Raw genomic sequence first — 20,162 nt, forward strand, 5'->3', positions numbered from 1 at the left:
AACGATTAGAAGGCTATGATGTAGACCATCCCCCTATTTAGAGAAGAGTAAATCATGTTAATATCTTCCAATGTGGCAGAAAAGCACTCCTTCTAAACCTTGCAAAATAACTCTTCCATGGGGTAAGAGTGACCAAGAACATTCTCCCAAACCTAAGTCTTAAATGGTATGGCCTTAAACCTGACTTGAATGGTGCTGGGATGACATAACTGGACCTAAAACACTGCTCAGAACAGCAAAAGCACTACCTCCGTGCTGCTCTCCTATGGCAAGCAGGTTATTTTTGGACCTGGCCTATGAAATAGCACTTTGTTGACTATGAGCTTCACCCTCTGAATATTCCTTTCACATCCAACCTTGGTTTGCACTTTCTGGCACAGAGTTCCAAAACCTCAACGGAATACATAATGAAATGCCGGGTTACTTCAGCGCAAAAAGGTCAAGCCTACAAGAGCTTTCTCACTGGGAAATCTCTTCAATGAAAGCATATAGAAAATTGCTGACTCCTTTTCCCTTCTCCCTTTTTCCAACAGCTATTTGCTTTCTTTGGAGCAAATCTTCAGTCAAACACAAAAGCCAACAACCTAGCAAAGCTCAAACACAGACAGGTGTTTTGCAAGCACAGTAAATCTCAAGAGTACCTAATCAACCTGAGATAACATCTACTAACAAGCTGCTCACTGGTGTGCTGGAACAGTTAACTGCCTAAAAATCTCGCAGTTAAGACTGGCATTGAGAAAAGTCAGGAATACAACTAAAAGAAAAGTAAGCCCATTTTCCACCAACAGAAACTTGCAAAAGGAAGAATTGTGTAAGTCAACTAGTCCTGCCACACAAAAACCCTTCATTCCAGGGTTATTTTCAGTGGTGTTTAATTCTAGGGTGGAGACTAAGGGTCCCAAACAAACCTACTTTATTTTTCTGCTTTAATACTTCTAGAATCCATGGTTAGGCTTATTAAGGAAAAGGCTAAGCGTAACAAAACCACTATTTTATTTTTCAAAGAATATGGGTAATCGCCTAAAATACGCTTGTAAATTAGCAATTATTTAGAATCAAGAGTTTCGTCAAAGCGCTCTAGAATAATGTTCCAACAGAAAAGTAAGCAAGGATTCTTTTGCAATAGGTACGCTCTGTTCCATTAGCTCCACTCCCCAGACATTAAACTTCTGTAATACTCAGAAGACCCTCATGTTGGTTCCTGCATAAGCACGACGGGACAGAAAATCCCAAGAGAATATTCTATTTCAGACTGTAAGAATTTCTAATGTTTTACAGAAAAAAGGAGAGTCACCAAAGAAACAGAAAGTGGCTCGTGAGCAGTGTTACCTGAACTTCACCCAAGTCATATGCAATGAATTGATCTAATACTGCATGCCACGGGAAAGACATGCGTCGTGCATGGGGTGAGAAAACCAAGGTCACTGAACTGAATTCTGTACACCACTTGTAAGTAATAATTTTTCCACTATCTGCTTTGCTGTCAGCTGGGTGCCAACGCAATTTCTTGATGCCTTTTCTGCCACCTACCCTCTCCCTGTATATTCTGCATTAAAAGATTGTGAGAAAAATGTTATTTTTTTTTAGAGATGCCCAAGATTATAAAATGAGTTTTTAAAAAGCACTTAGGATGTCAAGTCAGAGCTAAAGATGTCATATCCTAGAAAAACTCCAATAAGTAACACCCCCAAACCAATTCTACTTTGCAGGCTGCCTCTTGGAAGCGATGGAACATTTAAATCAGTAATTTAAGTGAATGTTTTCTAAGGGCTAGCAACGGAGATTATGGTGCTTCCCAAACTGGTATATTTAAGAATATTTGAGCCTGACTTTCCAAATACCCTTTAAGTCGTATAAAGCTATAATAATTAAAGCCACCCGGTATCAAAGCAAGTAAAGACTTAAAAGAGGCTTAAAGGGGTGCCTGGGTGGCTCAGCTGGTTGGGTATCTGATTCTTGATTTCAGCTCAGATCATGATTCTCACGGTTCATGGGATCGAGCCCCGTGTCGGGGTCCATGCTGACAGTACGGAGCCTGCTTGGTGTTCTCTCTCTCTCCTTCTCTCTCTGCCCTGCCCCTGCACATGCACACTCTCTCTATAAATAAGTAAAGAACTTAAAAATAAAAAATAAAAAAATAAAAGAGCTTAGAAACATAACCAGCATGTGGAGATTTTATAGATAAAGGAAAGACATCAGGAAAGAAATAATTACTCAAGAAACTGTGATGAGACAATAAGCTAGGTATCTGGAGAAAAAGGTTCATTCATTCAGTAAACGGAAGGCCTGGCATGAGGCAGGCACTGTGCTCAACACTGAAAACAAGAACAAGGGAGGAGAAAAAAACTATACAATCATTGTCCTCAAGGAGCTTACAGTCCAGCAAGAGAAGAAAGCTATTAATAACCACAAAAATAAATGCAAAATCACAACTCCAGCAAATTCCCTGATCCCTTCTCATTCGGTTCACACCAAAATACATTCCACGTTAAGCAAAGATCTAAATTTAAAAATAAAGCCATCCTGAGAACAAACTGAGGGTTGATGGGGGGTGGGAGGGAGGGGAGGGTGGGTGATGGGTATCGAGGAGGGCACCTTTTGGGATGAGCACTGGGTGTTGTATGGAAACCAATTTGACAATAAATCTCATATATTGAAAAAAAAATTAAAATTAAAATTAAAAAAATAAATAAATAAAATAAAGCCATCAAAGTACTCGATGAAAAAATGGGTAAAAAAATTTTTTTCATTAGAATGAAAACGGAAACTGTATGAGAAGCCGTAAAGCAAAAAAACAGGAAAACCTGACTACACACATAAATCCAAATGACAAACCCAAAAACATAATCAGTAAAATTTTAAGAGATAACTAATTTCCCTAATACTCAAAAAGCTATTGCACAATACTGAGGAAAGGCCATAAAGCCCAATAGAAAAGTAGGCAACAGGGGCAACTAGGTGGCTCAGTCAGTGAAGCATCCAACTTCAGTTCAGGTCATGATCTCACAGATTGTGAGTTTGAGGGATCATGAGTTCAAGCCCCACCTCAGGCTAAAGCCTCGGGCTGCTTCAGATTCTCAGTCTCCCTCTCTCTCTCAAAAATAAATAAACATTTCAAAAAGAAAAGAAAAGTAGACAAAGGACACAAACAATTCCAATAAGAAAATACAAATGGCCAAGCAGCAAATTAAATAATTTGCTAATGAATAAGTATAAACTAAAATAATATTTTTTTACCTGTCAGATTGGCTCTCTAAAAAGGTGGCTGGTTGCCAATGTTAAAGAGAACAGAGAGAGCACTGTGGTACACTCTTGAGTGCAGTGAATTAGCTTGGCCTTTCTTGGAGGGCAGTTTGGCAACGTGTAAAACCTGAAGCATTCATACTTCGAAGCAGGCATCCCTCTTCTAGTGAATGACTGTATTAAATTACTGCGAGAATGAAGAACCTAGTTTCAAAAGGAGATCCTAGCACCGTATGTATCAAAGTGGAAAAGAAAACATAACTTTTGGGACCTCTACTCTAAGCTGGACCCGATAAAAATGCATTTAACATTTTTATTTTTAAAAATTAAGTCTGAGTCTTTTGAGTACTAAATAATGCAAAGCAATAAATGAAATAGAAACACTAGCATAAGTGTGCAAATATACATGTGCAGAGAGGCTAACAGATATAATTTGTAATAAAAAATAATAAAAGCTGGGAACAACATTAAATCTATCAATAGGGTATAACTTAAATAAATTGTAGTGTATCCATAAAATGGAATACTCGGCAGCCATTAAAAAGATTGAAACTAGAGCAAAATGTACTAACATGGGAGAATATCAGAGATATATTATTCAAATTAAAAAAATAAATAACAAACTGGATGTGTGGTATGATCCCTTTTTAATAAAAATAAAAAACATAAAATGTTAACACGTGAATAGGAAAATCTGGTTATAAAATGTTAACAATGGGGCTCCTGGGTGGCCCAGTCAGTTGAGCATCTGACTCTTGATTCCAGCTCAGGTCATGATCCCAGGGTCTTGGGATCGAGCTCCACATCAGGCTCCACGCTAGGCAGGCATGGAGCCTGTTTAAGATTCTCTCTTTCCCCCTCTGTCCCTCTGCCCCTCTCCACTGCTTGCTCTCTCTCTCTCTCTCTATTTTCTCTGAAGAAAGGGAACTACTACTTCCTATGTCATATACTTGTAAAGTTTGATTATTTCATAAGACACATGTATCAGATAGATACACGGATGTTTTTAAACAGTCTTTGAGGCTACAAAATGTCCTGGAAAAGGGAGAACTACTTGAAAGTAGGAGAAAGGAAGAGAATGAGAAAAAACAGAAGAAAATATTCACAACAGAGCATATAATTTCAGAGTTAGAATAACCTTACAAATTGAGAAACGAGTGCATCAGGGGTGCCTGGGTGGCTCAGTCAGTTCAGTGTCTGATTTCAGCTCAGGTCATGATCTCATGGTTCATGAGTTCGAGCCACGTGTCAGGCTCTGTGCTGACAGCTCAGAGCTTGGACCCTGCTTTGGATTCCATGTCTCCATCTCTCTCTGCCCCTCCCCCATGCTCACTCTCTCTCTGTCTCTCAAAAATAAATAAAAACATTTTAAAAAATTAAAAAAGAAAGAAACAAGCGCATCAAAATTAAAAACTTTTGTGCTACTAACAAAACCATCAAGGAAGTGAAAAGACAACCCAAAAAACGGGAGAAAACATTTGTAAATCATCTGATAAAGAACTTGTATCCGGAATACGTAAAGAATTCTTACAACTCAACAACAAAAAGACAAATAACCCAACAAAAATACAGGCAAAAATCTAAATAGACACTTCTCCAAAGATCTACAAATCGGCAATCAGTGCATGAAAAGATGCTCAACACCAACAGTCATTAGGAAAATGCAAATCAAAACCACAATGAAATACCACTTCATATCCGCTAGGATGGCCAGATTAAAAGTTCTGGTGAGGATGTAGAAAAGCTGCAAGCCTCACTGATTGCTGGTGGGAATGTAAAATGGGAACAGCCATTTTGGAAAACAGCTTGGCAATTCCTCAGAAAGTTGCAGATGGAGCTACATGATCGGGCAATTTCACTCTTGAGTATATACACCGGAGAGAAATAAAGACATTTGTCCACGCGAAAACTTGTATGTGAGTGTTCACAACAGCGTTGCTCACAACAGGCAAAGAGTAGAAACAATGCAAATGCCCATCAGTTCACGAACGGATAAACCAAGAGCAGTCTAGCCATGCAGAAAAATACTATTTGGCCATAAAAAGTAATGAAATTCTGAATTCTGACATTCATCTCTGCTAGCACATACATGAACCTTGAAGACACTATGCTAAGTGAAAGAAGCCAGACACAAAAGGCCGTATTTTGTATGATTCTATTTCTATGAAATGTCCAGAAGAGACGAATCTAGAAAACTGATTGGTGGTTGCTTAGGGCTGAGGAAACGGGTAATGACTGCTAACTGGTATATGCCATTTTTTTTAAGGGGAATGAAAACATTCTAAAATTGTGCTGATGGCTGCACAACTCTGTGAGTATACTAAAAACACTGAATTGAGTGAACTGTATAGCATGTGAATTATATCTCAGTAAAGCTCTTAAAATATATATATATACAAAAAAAAAACAAAACAAAACTGGAAGCTCCATGAGGTTACGTGATTTGGCCAAAGAAAATTGCTAGCTATTAAAAATTAAATCTGCCAACATGTGCCTGGACTTCCACACTAATGCTCAATTCATTGCTAAAGACTGCCTCAGGCAATTTTGATGGGCCAATAAGGTTCCCCAAAGAACTGGAAAAGCAGAAAACACAAGTACTAGCATAAGAAAAGGAAGAGAAATTTAGGTAACACAACTGAAATATGGTTTTAAAATTTAATGTAACTCCAAGATGGAGTCCTGACCTAAAAAAAAAAACATCTAACCCCCCCCCCTTGATATAAGACGTTGTGACTCAGTATAACAGTACCCCTTTTACTAAGAGCTCAATTAGATCAGGGCACTGGATGCAGCTGCTGACTGAAAAGGAAGAAGAAAAATGAGATCAGAAGAGGCAACAGGCTGAAATCACTGGCCACCCTTCTGCACGTGTCCAAGGGGCCAACGAGCGACACGCTTCAAACTAGTTATTTTATTCTCAAGGGATGTAAAACCCTTTAAGGAGATCCGAAAGAACCACACTCAAATTCGATTATGTACCAGAACTACTCTATACAGATAAAATATTTAGGTCTCATATATGAACGCGGTGTCTCTGCAGCTGACTTACACACAGAGATCATTGCTGGAATACAACTGTCCCATTTGACTAGAATAACAATATCACTGTTGATGGAGAAATGGAAAGTAAGCCAAGAACATGCAATCACTAAAAACATTATTGTGAGGATTTGGAAAAACGAGCTACTAAAAAAAACTCATCTATTGTCCGAACGCTGCTTTATGCAACATTCTAATGAACATTTTGACAGAAGGAAGGACAACAGGAGGCAGGAAGCAGAAAGAAAGAAGAAATCCTGCAGGTGCCCATCTAATCCAAATAAGAAACACACGTCTCTGCTCCTGCCTTTCACAATAAAAACAATTCTGTTTCTTGTGGCATATGAACCAAGATTTCTTTTGCCAGGAACAGAAAACAACTTACTACATGAAAATGTCAACTTGTTCCATGGAACACGACACTGGCAGTGAACACACATAAACCTTTTAAACTAGAGAGTCTGGCTGTTTCCTCACCAAAATTTTAACATCGCTGGCCCATGATCAAATTCAATTCAGTTCACGCAAACTCTAACAGAAGTGGACAAAAATACCACCCTGAAGTATACGCTTTAAATAAAAGATTCTATAAAATGTCTTGTCCCCAAATAGCTAACAACCTCCCCTTATTTATAATTTTATGTTAGCGCAGAAGCGCTCTTAACCCACCTCCACTCAGCCAACCTGCCCCAATAACCAATGCTTCCCCTTCACTCTGGGAAGCCACTGGCACCCCAGCATGCAAACTGGCCCCAATGAATAGCCACTCTACCTCTCCACCTTTCTGCTTCCACCCATGGAGGTGCATGCTCACTTACCAAGAGTTGTTTCTTCCCCCAAACCTATTTAAACCAGGTGCTCTTGTTACTAGTCATGTGAAATCAGGGAGGAAAGAAAGGCATGTTTCCATGAAAACTAAGTTGAATGCTTAAAGAGACTTGGTAAAGTCAAATTAGATGTAGATGAAACAGATGTAAAAGACTGGCGGGGGGAGGGAATCATAAAACTCAAGAGGGATCCTGTGCTCATACTGCTTCACAAATGCCTTTAAATTCATGCTCTGGTTTAAAAAAGCAAAACAAACTGGAAATCAAAGATGATAAACTCTGGGTATGTTTAATGCAAACAAGATGAAGGAACTCCAATCAAGACATCAATACACCAAGAAAGGCCTTGGCCCTACATCAAAAGATTAGCTAGTGAATGTGTTTCTTAAATTGCGAAGAGAAAGAGAAGGAAAGGAAACCTATAGAGTAAAACAAACAAATTAAAAACAAAAACAAAAACTTAAGGGACATCAATTACAATGTATGCACCTCACGGAGACCCTGATTCAAACAAATAACTGGTTAAAAAAAAAGAAAAAAAATATGTATATGTGACAATCAGGGAAATCTTAACATAACTTGATATTTAATGACACCAAGGAATTACTGTTGTTTTAGGTAGGATAATGGTCTTGAGGTTATATTTTTTGAAAAAGAATCCTCATTTACAGATACATGCCAATATTTACAGATAAAATTACAGGATTCTATAATTTGTTTCAAAATAAACTAGAAAGAATTGGGAAGGGGTACAGATGAAAGATTGGCCATGAGGTGGTAACAGCATAAGCTGGGTGATGAGTCCACGGGGGGTCATTATACTAGTCTCTCGACTTTTGTTTATGTTTGAAATTTTCCAGAATAAACACTTTTAAAAAGGTTAGTGAATGTCTATGTATATCTTAAATTAAAATACTAAAATTACAGAGGCCCCTGGGTGGCTCAGTCGGTTAAGCATCCGACTCTTGATTTCGGCTCAGGTCACGATCTCACAGTTTGTGGGATTGAGCCCCACGGTGGGCTCCACACCAGTTTAGAGCCTGCTTGGAATTCACTCTCTCCCTCTCTCTGTCCCTCCCCCACTTGCACTCTCTCTCTCATAATAAGTAAATAAACATTAAAAACAAGATAAAGAAAGAAGGCCTCCTCATACATGCTGGGGAGGCTAAGCCTGGCACAACCTTTCAAGAAAGCAATGTGGCAACACAGGTATCAAGCGTCTTGAAAACATGTGTATCCTCTGACCCGGTCATTTCACTTCCAACAATGTATCCTGAGCAAAAAATGTGAAATGCATCAGACTCGTGGGCAAAAATGGGCATCACAGCAAATTTGGTAGCGAAAAACTGGGAAGGACCTTCAATTACGAAAAAAGTTTCAAGGGGCGCCTGGGTGGCGCAGTCGGTCAAGCGTCCGACTTCAGTCAGGTCACGATCTCGCGGTCTGTGAGTTCGAGCCCCGCGTCGGCTCTGGGCTGATGGCTCAGAGCCTGGAGCCTGTTTCCGATTCTGTGTCTCCCTCTTTCCCTGCCCCTCCCCCGTTCATGCTCTCTCTCTCTCTCTGTCCCAAAAATAAATAAAAGTTGAAAAAAAAAAAAAAAAGAAAAGAAAAAAATTTCAAAAAATGACAGTAGTCTGATAATGGAGAAGTATACACGCATTAAAATTGATGTTTACAGTTTCTAATGATGAGAAAAGGAATAAAATAGTACAGCAATATGATCCCAATTACATATCTTAAAATATTAATGACTACTGCCTCTAGGTGACAGGATTAGGGTGATCTTTTTCCCTTTGCTTCTTTATAATTTCCTGAGTTTTCCCCCCAAATGTCTTCCATGGATACAAATTACTTTTATAATCGGGGGGGGGGGGGGGGGGGGACAGGGCAAAGTGATAGAAGAAAGCCCAGTAATAATAATAAGCAATTGGGCTGCAGTAAGAGAATCTATGCTTAACACCTCTTCCTCCCCTGTCAGGTTTAGGCTGTAAGCATTGAATTGCTCCTTTAACCTCACCTACAGTCTACCCTGACCAGAATAAAATTTATCCTCTTGTCTTCCAGTACCGGGAGCTGCTATTTTTTGCATACAGGTGACACAACAAATACTAGTTGAATTAGTCCATGAAAGGAAAGGGCCATTAAAAGTAACCCATTCAAGTTAAAAGCCAGTGACAGAAAAGTTTTGTTTTGTTTTTCAATCAGATCACTTAGGATAAAAAAAAAACAACAACAACAAATACTTGAAAGTTATGTCAGAAAGTGCTAACAGCCCAAGACAATTTGGTGAGTCTGCTCTGAGGCAGAAGAGAGAAAACAAGGCCCTGGCTGACTATACTGCACTGAATGTACTACCATGGAGCCTTCTCAAGGAAACAACCCATTGGGAGCCTGCATATAAAAGAACGTTCCCTTTATTTATTTTTCTTTTTTAATTTTTTTTTCAACGTTTTTTATTTATTTTTGGGACAGAGAGAGACAGAGCATGAACGGGGGAGGGGCAGAGAGAGAGGGAGACACAGAATCGGAAACAGGCTCCAGGCTCTGAGCCATCAGCCCAGAGCCCGACGCGGGGCTCGAACTCCCAGACCGCGAGATCGTGACCTGGCTGAAGTCGGACGCTTAACCGACTGCGCCACCCAGGCGCCCCAAGAACGTTCCCTTTAAAGGAAGGGACTGGAACTTAAATTGCAGGATTGATTTTAGATATACTAATAATGAAAGTTTGAGATATGCCAAAAATAATTACTTGCCCAGAAAGCTTGTGAAATCTCCTTACTCAGATATTTGTGAAGAAAAAAAAAAAAAAAAAATAGACAATTACTTTCCTTTAACATCTTAACTGGAGATGGAAACTTTCAGTAGTAAAATTCTAAGATGTACTCTAAAAAGTGTTATGAGTATAAAACAAACTCAGCTTCCATTTTTTTTAATTCTGATACCCATTCACTAAATGAGTATTTACGGGCATTGCAGCAGACACTGAGAATATAGCAACAAACAGATTAAAATCCCTTCCCTCGTGAGCTTACCATGATCACACTGTGCCTCCTAACATGCATTAAAAGTTAGATATTTTCTTTTTTTTTTTAAGTAAATTTATTTTTAGAAATTTCGAGCATGTCACAAACAGCATCCAGCATTTGGACTGATACAGAGAAGTGCTTAATGAAGATTTCTGAAACAAGACTAAAAAACTGTGTGGCTGAGTACTGGGGTGGCAGGCAGACTTAACTTCATCATATATAAATTTGTACTTTTCGAATTTTGTGCCATGTATCATCCATTCCTGGTTTTTGACAATTAATTTTCCAAAAGTTCGCAGGATGGATGGATGGAAGGAAAAATTTGTTCCCAAAAAAATTCTGTCTCAACAAATGTGATTAGCTGGGGCACCTGGGTGGCTCAGTAAGTTAAGCATCCAACTCTTAATTTCGGCCCAGGTCGTGATCTCGAGGTCCAAGAGTTTGAACCCTGCATGGGATTTTCTCTCTCTCCCTCTCTCTCTCTCTCTGCCCCTCCCCAGTTCAGTCCAGCTCTCTCTCAAAGTAAATAAACTAAAAAAAAAAAAAAAGAAAAAAAAAAAGAAATGTGATTAGCTAACCTCAATTTTCACATCCAATTCTTCTGTAGGGAGCAATAAGTTAGGCACACTGCTGGCAAATAAAGCTGAAATACTAGAGCTGAAACTAAGCAGAAATTTGAAAATTTCTCAGAACTTTCTAATCAGAACCTAAATATAGTTTAAGATAAGAACCAAAAGTATCCAAGTGAGTGAGCACAGCCCACACGGACAAACTTAAACAGGCAATGGGTATATTTCTCCCTCCTTTTCAGTTTCTAGGAAATGAAGCTGAGTATTCATAATCTGATTCCTACCTTTCTGACAAACCAAATTCTCACATGAAATACATAGCAGCCAGAGACTTCTTGTCTTTTTTTTTTTAATTTTTTTTTAACGTTTATTTATTATTTTTGAGACAGAGAGAGACAGAGCATGAACGGGGGAGGGTCAGAGAGAGGGAGACACAGAATCTGAAACAGGCTCCGGGCTCTGAGCTGTCAGCACAGAGCCCGACGCAGGGCTCGAACTCATGGACGGTGAGATCATGACCTGAGCCGAAGTCGGACGCTTAACCAACTGAGCCACCCAGGCGCCCCGAGACTTCTTGTCTTCAATGGATCACACACCTCATAAACAGAAGTATATTCCTAAACGTAATTTCACCATAGCTCATCCAACAGTTTGGTAGTAGCTGAAGGAATTTTATTCTGAACATATCCAAAACAAGCCCTTTCAAGCTAATTCATCCAAGACTGCTGAGGCTTCTCAAAGACATTGCCTGGGTCAGTTATTTAGCAATTATTTATTACATTAGGACAAAAGTGCATGAGGACGTATATCATTTTCATTCTCTGGATGTTATCGGTCTGAGACAGGATAACTGTTCTATGCCAAAAGGGACCAAGGTACTCACTGTTAGAGGGGTCAGGGACTCATTTGATGCTTGAGGTGATTCACCTAGGGAACAGGCGCAGCTTGTGGACCAGAAAGTAGAACCACGTAAGAGGAGCCCTAGATAACTTGTTCTCTTGGCCCTCCCCTGTGTCATCAAGGGTATGTATCTTGGTGACCAGTTCTCTTACTGAGTTAAAGGATGGCACCATGCCCTAGAAATTGGTAGTGATCTGGTAAGGAAGGAGTCCATCTCAGAAAGGTACTTTCAAAAACAGACCAGACCAGACCAGCCCAGACCAACAGAGCAGAAGTATAATTACTCATATTCTCTCGGAGTAAGCTAGATATAGTGGTGAAAGAAAACTATATAAGGCAGACTGTGTTTATGGTCATTGCCTTTTCTGTGTTCACTGCTTTCCTTTTTTACTTCCTTAGTATTTGGAAAGGGTTTTTGGGGGGTTTTTTTGTTTTGGTTTGGTTTTTCTGAAAGGCTTTTTTGATGCCTCAGTCAAGTCAAGGGGGCACCAAGTGGTATCTCAGTAGGATTCAAAGGCAAAGCAACGGTCCCATGGAGGACTACTGGTGCATGGCAGAAGTCACAGAGCGAAATAATGCCAAAGGACAGGTGAAATACAGTGTTGGTATACTTACCCTTCCTCCCTACTCGGAAATTTTTCCTCTTATCATGGTATCTCATTTTGGAGTTTTTTGTACTAGAAGTGATAAATGTCTTAGACTTTAATCAGTAGGTACATCTTATTCCCTTAATAAAAGATCAAGAGGGCAAAGACAATGTTTTCTATGATTGGGTGAATCAGGGTAGAGTTAACTAGGAATAGGGATGCCTGGATTCCAATTCCAACTCCACCATTAACTAGCTGTCAGATTCTGGGCAAATGGTGCGGTGGGGGGATAGAAGATACCACAGAAAGACAAGATTCTAATAGATAATTGGTCTGAACCAGTTAATAGTCCCTAAAAGCCTAAGATTCTAAATTTCATGCTGTCCACCTTTCTAGACTCTGGAAAAGAAAGAGTTGAAACATGTCTAAGATTCTGTATGTGTGCCACCCCCCCCCCAAATCAGCAAGTATTATTGGCTGATCATGTTTACTTTATATGCAAAATGTATGTCATTCTCTTATAGGTGTGAAAGAATGTAAGCTGTTAAAACTGAACGCTGCCCCCATCTGAAGAAATGCATTAGAAAAAGCATTTTTACCCTTAACCATAAAATAACCAGCATGGATTTTTTATATCATTAATCAGATGATACCAGAGCTCTACTTTGATATCCTCTGATGCCAATCCCATTTCATACCCAATTCCATAAAACGGCCACCCTCCTCCTTGTTCACTAGGCTCTAGTCACCACGTCCTTGGGTCTAATCTTTGGATAAACCAAGTTCATTTCCATCCTAAGACTGTTGCCCTTGCCATTCCTTCTGCACTGAAAATTCTGTCTCCTAAACCTTCCTAGGCTGGCTTTTTCTCGTCATTCAGGTGTCAGCTCAAGTATCATCACCTTGGAAAGGCCTTCCTTGAGAACTCCACCTGAGGCAGCACAATTTTCCTCATTGTATTCATCACTGTATGAAGTTGTGTGTTTCCATCTTTCTTGTCTGTTTCCTTGCATTAGAAAGTAAGCTTCAAGAAGGCAAGGGGCTTTTTCTCTTTCTTGTTACTGGTGTACTCAAGAGCCTAGGATAGAACCTGACCCCACATTCGGATTCAGCAATTATGTGTCAAGTGAATGGATGGATAAGGCAAAGGCTCCATCCCTGTGCAAAGATGTTTTTGACGTTTTTTAGAATTATAGAGGTTCTGGTGAGCAGAGAGCATTTCTTTCTCTCTTCAAAGCATCCATTTTGTTCTCTCTTATGCCGTGAACTAGAAAACATTCGCCAGATTGATGCTTGGAAAATGAAAACAGCACTTCTGGCACAGAAATAACTAGTCTGGGCACCTCTGGCTTGAGCCAGATCTATGACTTTCTAGGGAGCTGGCACCAAAGTCAGAACGTTAAAATAAACAGCTTTGATGTTGAAAGTGGAATACTGGTATTTTGACTCTGGAGAAACCAGTCCAAATCAATCTTAGCTCTTCACAAAATTTCAGCAAAGTCAGTAACCCCATCACAACTGCATCAAAATGAAGTCAGTCATCTTTCAATAGTCATTTTTAGATTATCTAAAGATGGAACTATCCTCCTCAAAGGTATCTAATGCAACCTTGCTTTCATTTCCTTTTTGATACAATTCTCTTTTCTATTTACCAATGAGTCTTGCTTTCGGCCATCTAATGAGTGTAAGCATCATCTACTCTGCTTCATTACACTCCTCCTTAGAAGTGAAAATAATACCACTTCCCACTCTGAGTTGCTCTTTTCATGGAAATGAGTTTGCACTAAACCACACAGCACACAGATGTGTCACGGCTGCTCAACATTTGGAATGGGGTCATGGGGCAAAATGTTTTCTCTGTGTAATATCTAAAGTGAAGAATCCTGACCTTGGTCTTCTAAGTAGCACCCTCTGTACCCAAATGCGAATGCATCCTTCAGCTTGCAGGAACACTTCTTCATATCCTCCACCAAATTTAAGTGAATCTCTGGGAGGAGAGTATACTCAAAGAAACTCTGTTCCATCACCAATGTAACTAGGAGTCGTTACACAAACACACTGAAAATCTGGGGCGGCCCAAAGCAAAAGCCAGTGTCAGTTTTCGGCAGACAAGTCTCACAATTGCTTTAAAAGAAAAAAAGTTTAGGGGCGCCTGGCTGGCTCAAGTCAGTGGAGTGTGCGACTCTTGATCTCGGGGTTGTGAGTTCAAGCCCCACAGTGGGCATAGAGATTAGTTTAAAAAAATGGAAACTAATGGAAAATCGTGTTTTAAAACGTCAATCTCATGAAATTAGCCCACAGTACACAGGAGCTCAACCCCAGTATCACAAAGTGGCATCTGAAATAACAGCAACCTGTTTTGCCCTGAAAGCATATCATGAAGGTGGCATCTACCTGCACGAACGGCATGTGCATTCATGAACTGTTCCAAATGGGTAAAAGGCAGAAGAAGAGGGGCTATGCCCCACGTATCTGTTACAGCAGCTGCCGATGATAGTTACCGTATCCCTACTGCGTGCCAGGCATATTCCAATAGCATCCCATATATTATCTTATTTAATCTCCACATCCCATATATTATCTAACTTAACCCCAACCTGTGAGGCACGTACTACCATCATCTCATTTTTACAGGTGAGCAAATCCAAGCACAGAGAGGTTAAACAATTTACCCAAGATCATGCTAAGGAGAAGAGGATCCAAGCCCAGGCAGCCTTATCCAAAGCCCAACCCCTTAACTACAAACCAGTAACAAGCAAGTGATACACATTTGCTGAAAGGACATTTTGTAAGTATTTGACCAATGATTTTTATAGTCACGTATACATTTTTAAAACACAACACAGATCTACTCTTTGTCCCCACTCATCCAACGAGTGAAGGTATAATCAGGCACCGGGAACAGCCTATAAGCAAACTGGAAGCAGAGAATCTTTTTTTAATGTCTTTAATACTTTACGGTGTCCTACCAAAAGAAGAGAGCCAGAGAATCTCAGACCAAGCCTTCAACAAAAGAAAAAAAAAAATTTTCTTTCTCCAAAAGAAAACAAAAAAGAAGATAGGACAAAGACAGCCAGGGTGAGCTGCTGACCAAAGTATGTCACAGATGAACGTTCTCTCCTGGTAACTGCACCGCAGTGATGCCCCAAGCACCGCAGTGCTAACAGTACTCGGTCGGTCTGAGCTCACCACTGCTGGGCTGCATAAGTCACCCACAACATAACAGGAAAACATCTCCTTTTCTCTACTGATTTTATTCAGCCCGGGGTCCTACTCCAGGAGGTTTGAGAGTTAAGAGAAACTGGGAAAGAGCCAGCTTTACCACTTATTGTTGCACGGAGGGCAGCTTAGTCAATAAATGAAGTTTACTTTTTAGCCTCTTAGTCCTCGGAATGGGCAGTGTGTGGAAGAAAAAATAGATCATAAATACTTCCCTGAAGTTCAGAAAGCATGTATGACCTACCCTCCTTCAACCAACACAGATACCTTCTGAATTACCAGAGTCTAATTGTTCAAGATGGTTTTATGTAAAACCCAGACCATCCAGTGGCCTACAGGGGGAAAAGGAGAAAGAATTTAAAAAAAAAATCATGCACCTCTAAAAGATGAAAGAAGAAAATTATAGATTCTAGAAAGACATGAAAAAAAAAAAAATAGCTCTCTTGGGCTCCAAGTGACCTTACTGCAGGAGTAAGATAAACGCTGCAGTGCACGGGGAGAGAAAAATCTGTTTCTCTGAGTTACTGAAACAGCAGCTCCTGCATTTACCAGTACCTAGGCACCTTCCTCGCCATTATATAACCAAATCATGGCCTTACTAGGCCATCGCACTGTATGTCAACAGCTGTTAGGCACATCTAAGCTGTCAGCATTTAAGAATCCCTTCCAAAGTGGATTCAGATAACCATGGAGCAGGCCAAAATATGCTCATCGCTCACCCAGAGCACATGACAACTCCTTGTGAATTAAGCTTCACTCACTTCGTCAGAGTAATTTAAGCAGCAAAAGATAGGGCGCTTGTAACTGTAACTAGGAAATTGCACACTGCTACAGAAGCACAAATGAGTGCTGGTGTGGTCCCCTCACACATGCAACTCATTGTCCAAGCCAATTCAGCCTCATTCAGGATTTCGAATATTTCCATACATAGGAATTACATAACTGCATACCACAAATGATCAGAGATGAAAACCAACATAAACAGTGACACCCATTTATAAACAAGCTAATGTTTAAGATGCTGCAGTCCTAAAGGATACCAAGGCCTCAGAGAAAAACCAAGAAACACACACACACAGGAAAATTAGGAAGCGAGCAGATCAGCCATAATTAGCCACTGGCTTTGCTGACTACTGAAGACAGAAACGTCTCTTTTATACATAAAGCCAAGAATCAACTGTTTGCAATTACGTTTACAAAAACATACAACCCTGTCTGTCGCAGACTATTTTATCAATATTTTGGTGTATCCAAGGGCTGGAGGACACAAAATTCTTTAAATCACAGACACCATAAACCAGGCAACCAATTAAATTCATGGAGTCCATCCCCTAGAGGTCAGAGCAAAATAATCACAGGACCTCAATGTGATTACTGAGAAGAGAGGGGAAAGGGAGAAAAATAAAATCAAAAAAGGAAATCCTGAAACAAGGAACAAAGCTCTGGAACGACTAGGGCTGTTTATAAACACAACTTTGGCTTAGCCAACAGTCAACAGAACTGTAAGCACCTGGGGGGAAGAGGGGGCTGGACAGAGATGCACCCAAGCTTGGCTGAGTCTAGTCCCCCTCAGGGTCTGCCAGGGACATCAGAGAACCCTGGACTTTGGTACCTCATTCAGCTCAGACCTGCAGACTTGAGGCCCTCTGATAAAAACTGACAAAAAAGCTGAAGGGGGCCCCCCAGAGGAAGTGAAACTGACCAATCAATTTTCCACAGCCACCTACCCTGCCACCCTGGTTTAAAAAAAAAAAAAAAAAAAAAAGGCCCCCTGCAGGCTTTGACAGAAAGGAGGGAAAAAGGAACTTCAGGGTGTAAGCGAGCAGGAGAGAAGGCCTAGATGAGCTACTGGCTTCTGAAAACAAGCAATTGCCATAAAAGTAACAACAACGTAGGTGATGATAAGCAAGGGGCTAGGCTGAGAAGGTGAGGAATTGATGTGGCTTTGGTAGGAAGCAGCAGCAGCTGTAAGGGTTCTTCATTAGCCCGGGTTGAGGGGAAACACAAAGTGCAGTTTTAAATATAATGAATGACTACACTGAAAGTATTCATTCAAGTGAGAGGTTGAGCAAAGAAAGAAATCTGGAGTACAAATGGGCTTTGTGGGTCCTATCAAAACCCAAAGATTTCTCCTGATGACTTCGATTCCAGTATTTCCAATGAAGAAAGCTACAGGAAAGAAAGTGCTACCCGTTTCCTCAAAAAAAAAAAAAAGAAAAGAAAAAAAAATCTTCTATGTAAAACTGTGTATGTATACTTGTATGGCTTCCTAATTGACCTTGGCCAATTTCATTACTACAGCTCCACAAATCCCTTGAGAACCAAAGGGCCCAGTGGAATCCTCCAGGGTCTGGGTTTCTCATACACCTCCTCAGTCGCCCACCAGGCTTTCCCCCCCACCACTGAGAGCCCACCCTGGGCTCTATGAAGCCCATGATTTCAGACCCTCCAGCAACTAAAAATAACCAGCAACCCAGTTCTCCCAAATTGTTTAACCCCTGATTACCTAGTGCCAACCATGAACCTGGGGCGCCCTGGGCCTCTGTTCCCTGAGCCTCTTCCTGCGGAAAAGCAAAGTAATTTTTTTCCTCCTTATTTCCCCATTTTCTTCACCGCCTCCTCGGATAATGTGGTCTGTCCTCCTCGGGCTCCCATTGCTACCAACCCATCAGTCTCAGACGATCAAACGCCGATTGGCATCTGTCATAAGGTCTCAGGTCCCTCGTATCTCCCAGCACCCTGCACCCACCACACACCCCTAGTCCATGTCCTTGTTCCCCTCCTAACTCCCCCGGCTGCCAGTTTACCCTCGTCTTCCCCCCATCCTCCTGTCCACATTTCCTATCCCCCCCCCCCCGCCCTCATTCCCTTAGGATTTCCTAATTGCTGCTTCCAGAGTCGTCTCAGCTCACAGTCTCTGGCTCCGTGAGAGTTCCAAACCTCTTCCTTCCAATCGCCCCTTCCACTACCCTCCGCAAAGCCCTGGGCACCCCCTCCCCATCCCCGGCTCCTCGGTCCCCAGGGTCTCCGCGCTCAAGTCTCCCCCCGCCTCACGACCCCCTCGGCCGCGGAGTTTCCCTCTGTCGGCTCGCCCCCTCCTCGCTCCCCTCCGCGTCCGTCTCCCCGATCCCCAACGCTCCCCACCACCACCCCGAGCCCCGCTCGCCGCGCCGACCCCTGAGCCTCCCTGTCGCGGGGTCGCTCCTGCCCCCGCCACTCTCGGACCCACGGTCCCGGGCCGCGCAGCCCCGCAGCCGCCCGCTCCCGCCGCGCCACTACCTTGGCCTTGGTGACGAGGTGCGTGGCCCGCTTGACCACAGCGAAGTTGCCCTTGCCGATGGTGCGGTCGATCTCGTAGTAGCCGATGCGGGCAGGCACCGGCCCGCGGGAGGCCGGGGCTGGGGGACGCGGCGGGCCAGCCGCCGGGGGCACGGCAGCTGGGGCGGCCGGGGGCCCCGGGGCGGGTGGAGGCAGCAGGCGGCCCGCCGGCCCGGCTCCCCCCGCTGCGGCCCCGGCAGCCCCGCCAGCTCCGCTCGCCGCCGCCGCCGCCATCTTGTTGTGCAGTGAAACCTCCCGGGCCCGCGGGGAGCCGGCGGGGAGGGGGGGCGGGGGGAGAGGGGGCAGGGGGGCGGGAAAAAGAGGGGGGGCCTGGCGGACGTCACTCAGGGAGGCGGGGCGCCCGCGCCGCCGGGGCCCGGCGCCATGGCAACCGCGCGTCACGTGCCGACGCGCGTCACTGCCCGCAGCCATGGCAACCGTGACCTCACCGGCGAGCTCGACCTTCCCGCGTGGGCCCCGCTTCTCTGGCGCCGGCTCCCGGGTGCCCCCCTCCGGGGATGAGCCAGTGGGCACCGCGAGCGCGCCCGCCGGTTCCTGGCCGCCGCCGCCGCCGCAGCGCTCGGGAGCCCGGGCCCGAGGCCAGCCCCCGGTCGCCCCTGGAACGGCTAACCTGACCCCTGCTCTGACCTTTGTCCCAGTTCAGCAGTCACCCAGCGTCCCTTAAAACAAAATATTTCCTCATCACCAAAAATACCGGCCTTGTCCCACTTTAGCCCTGGAGGCCACAAAGGCAGGAATAGCTACAGCTCTGAAGAAACTGTAACCAAGCTGGGAGCGAGGCAGGGGAATTCTTCAGTAAAATTCCTTCTGCCAACGAAACCCACCTCGTCTAATTGTCACCCAGTAGAGGGGAATGGGGAAACGAGGATTTGTGTGTTCAAGGGTGGAGAAACCAGCCCAAACATGCATTCCAGTCACTGAGTGGGTGAGGGCCAGAGAAGCTACGTCATTTTCCTTCCTCCCACCCCGTCTCTGAACAATTCTATAGCTCGATGACTGTCCCGATGCCTGCGTCCTATTTCTGTCACTTGTATAACCCTGATGGAGCAGAGGCGCACGTTGGCCAGTGAGCCACGTCATGGGTAAAGACAGAACCGTCTGTTGGGCAAAATAAATAAGTAAATAAAAAAATAAAAATTCCATCCTTCCAGTGACTCTCCAAGGACATTAAAGGTGATCAAATTTATAATTCCGGCAATAAATCTCATATTCCTGTTTCTTCCTCCGTCTGTTATCTGGCATTCCACATCCTCCAAGGCGCCTCACTCGCTCCCAGGTTTCCCTTCCTTCTTGGTCCCAGTGCTTTTATTAAGTAGATTAACTTAACTGCTTTAGGTGGGGATGGGAGGGATAGGCTTCTGGGCCATGGAAAACAAGACGGTCTTTGGCAGGCTTGGGGGGTGGGGGGGG

General features: G+C 42.8%; 1 protein-coding gene across 10 annotated transcripts in view; it reads right to left on the reverse strand.

The window, feature by feature from the left end:
• The window catches only part of SIK3 (SIK family kinase 3), a 253,200-nt gene extending 234,220 nt beyond the window's left edge, over nucleotides 1-18,980 (reverse strand). For all 10 annotated transcript variants that reach the window (XM_023239137.2, XM_023239135.2, XM_023239133.2 and 7 more), the window contains exon 1: nucleotides 18,693-18,980. In XM_023239137.2, the coding sequence (XP_023094905.1) occupies nucleotides 18,693-18,965 (273 nt within the window). In that variant the 5' untranslated portion in view covers nucleotides 18,966-18,980. The remainder of the gene's footprint in view (nucleotides 1-18,692) is intronic.
• Nucleotides 18,981-20,162: the final 1,182 nt, after the last annotated feature.

This window comes from Felis catus, chromosome D1 (genome assembly GCF_018350175.1).
Source record: "Felis catus isolate Fca126 chromosome D1, F.catus_Fca126_mat1.0, whole genome shotgun sequence".
Classification (NCBI taxonomy): Eukaryota; Metazoa; Chordata; class Mammalia; order Carnivora; family Felidae; genus Felis; species Felis catus.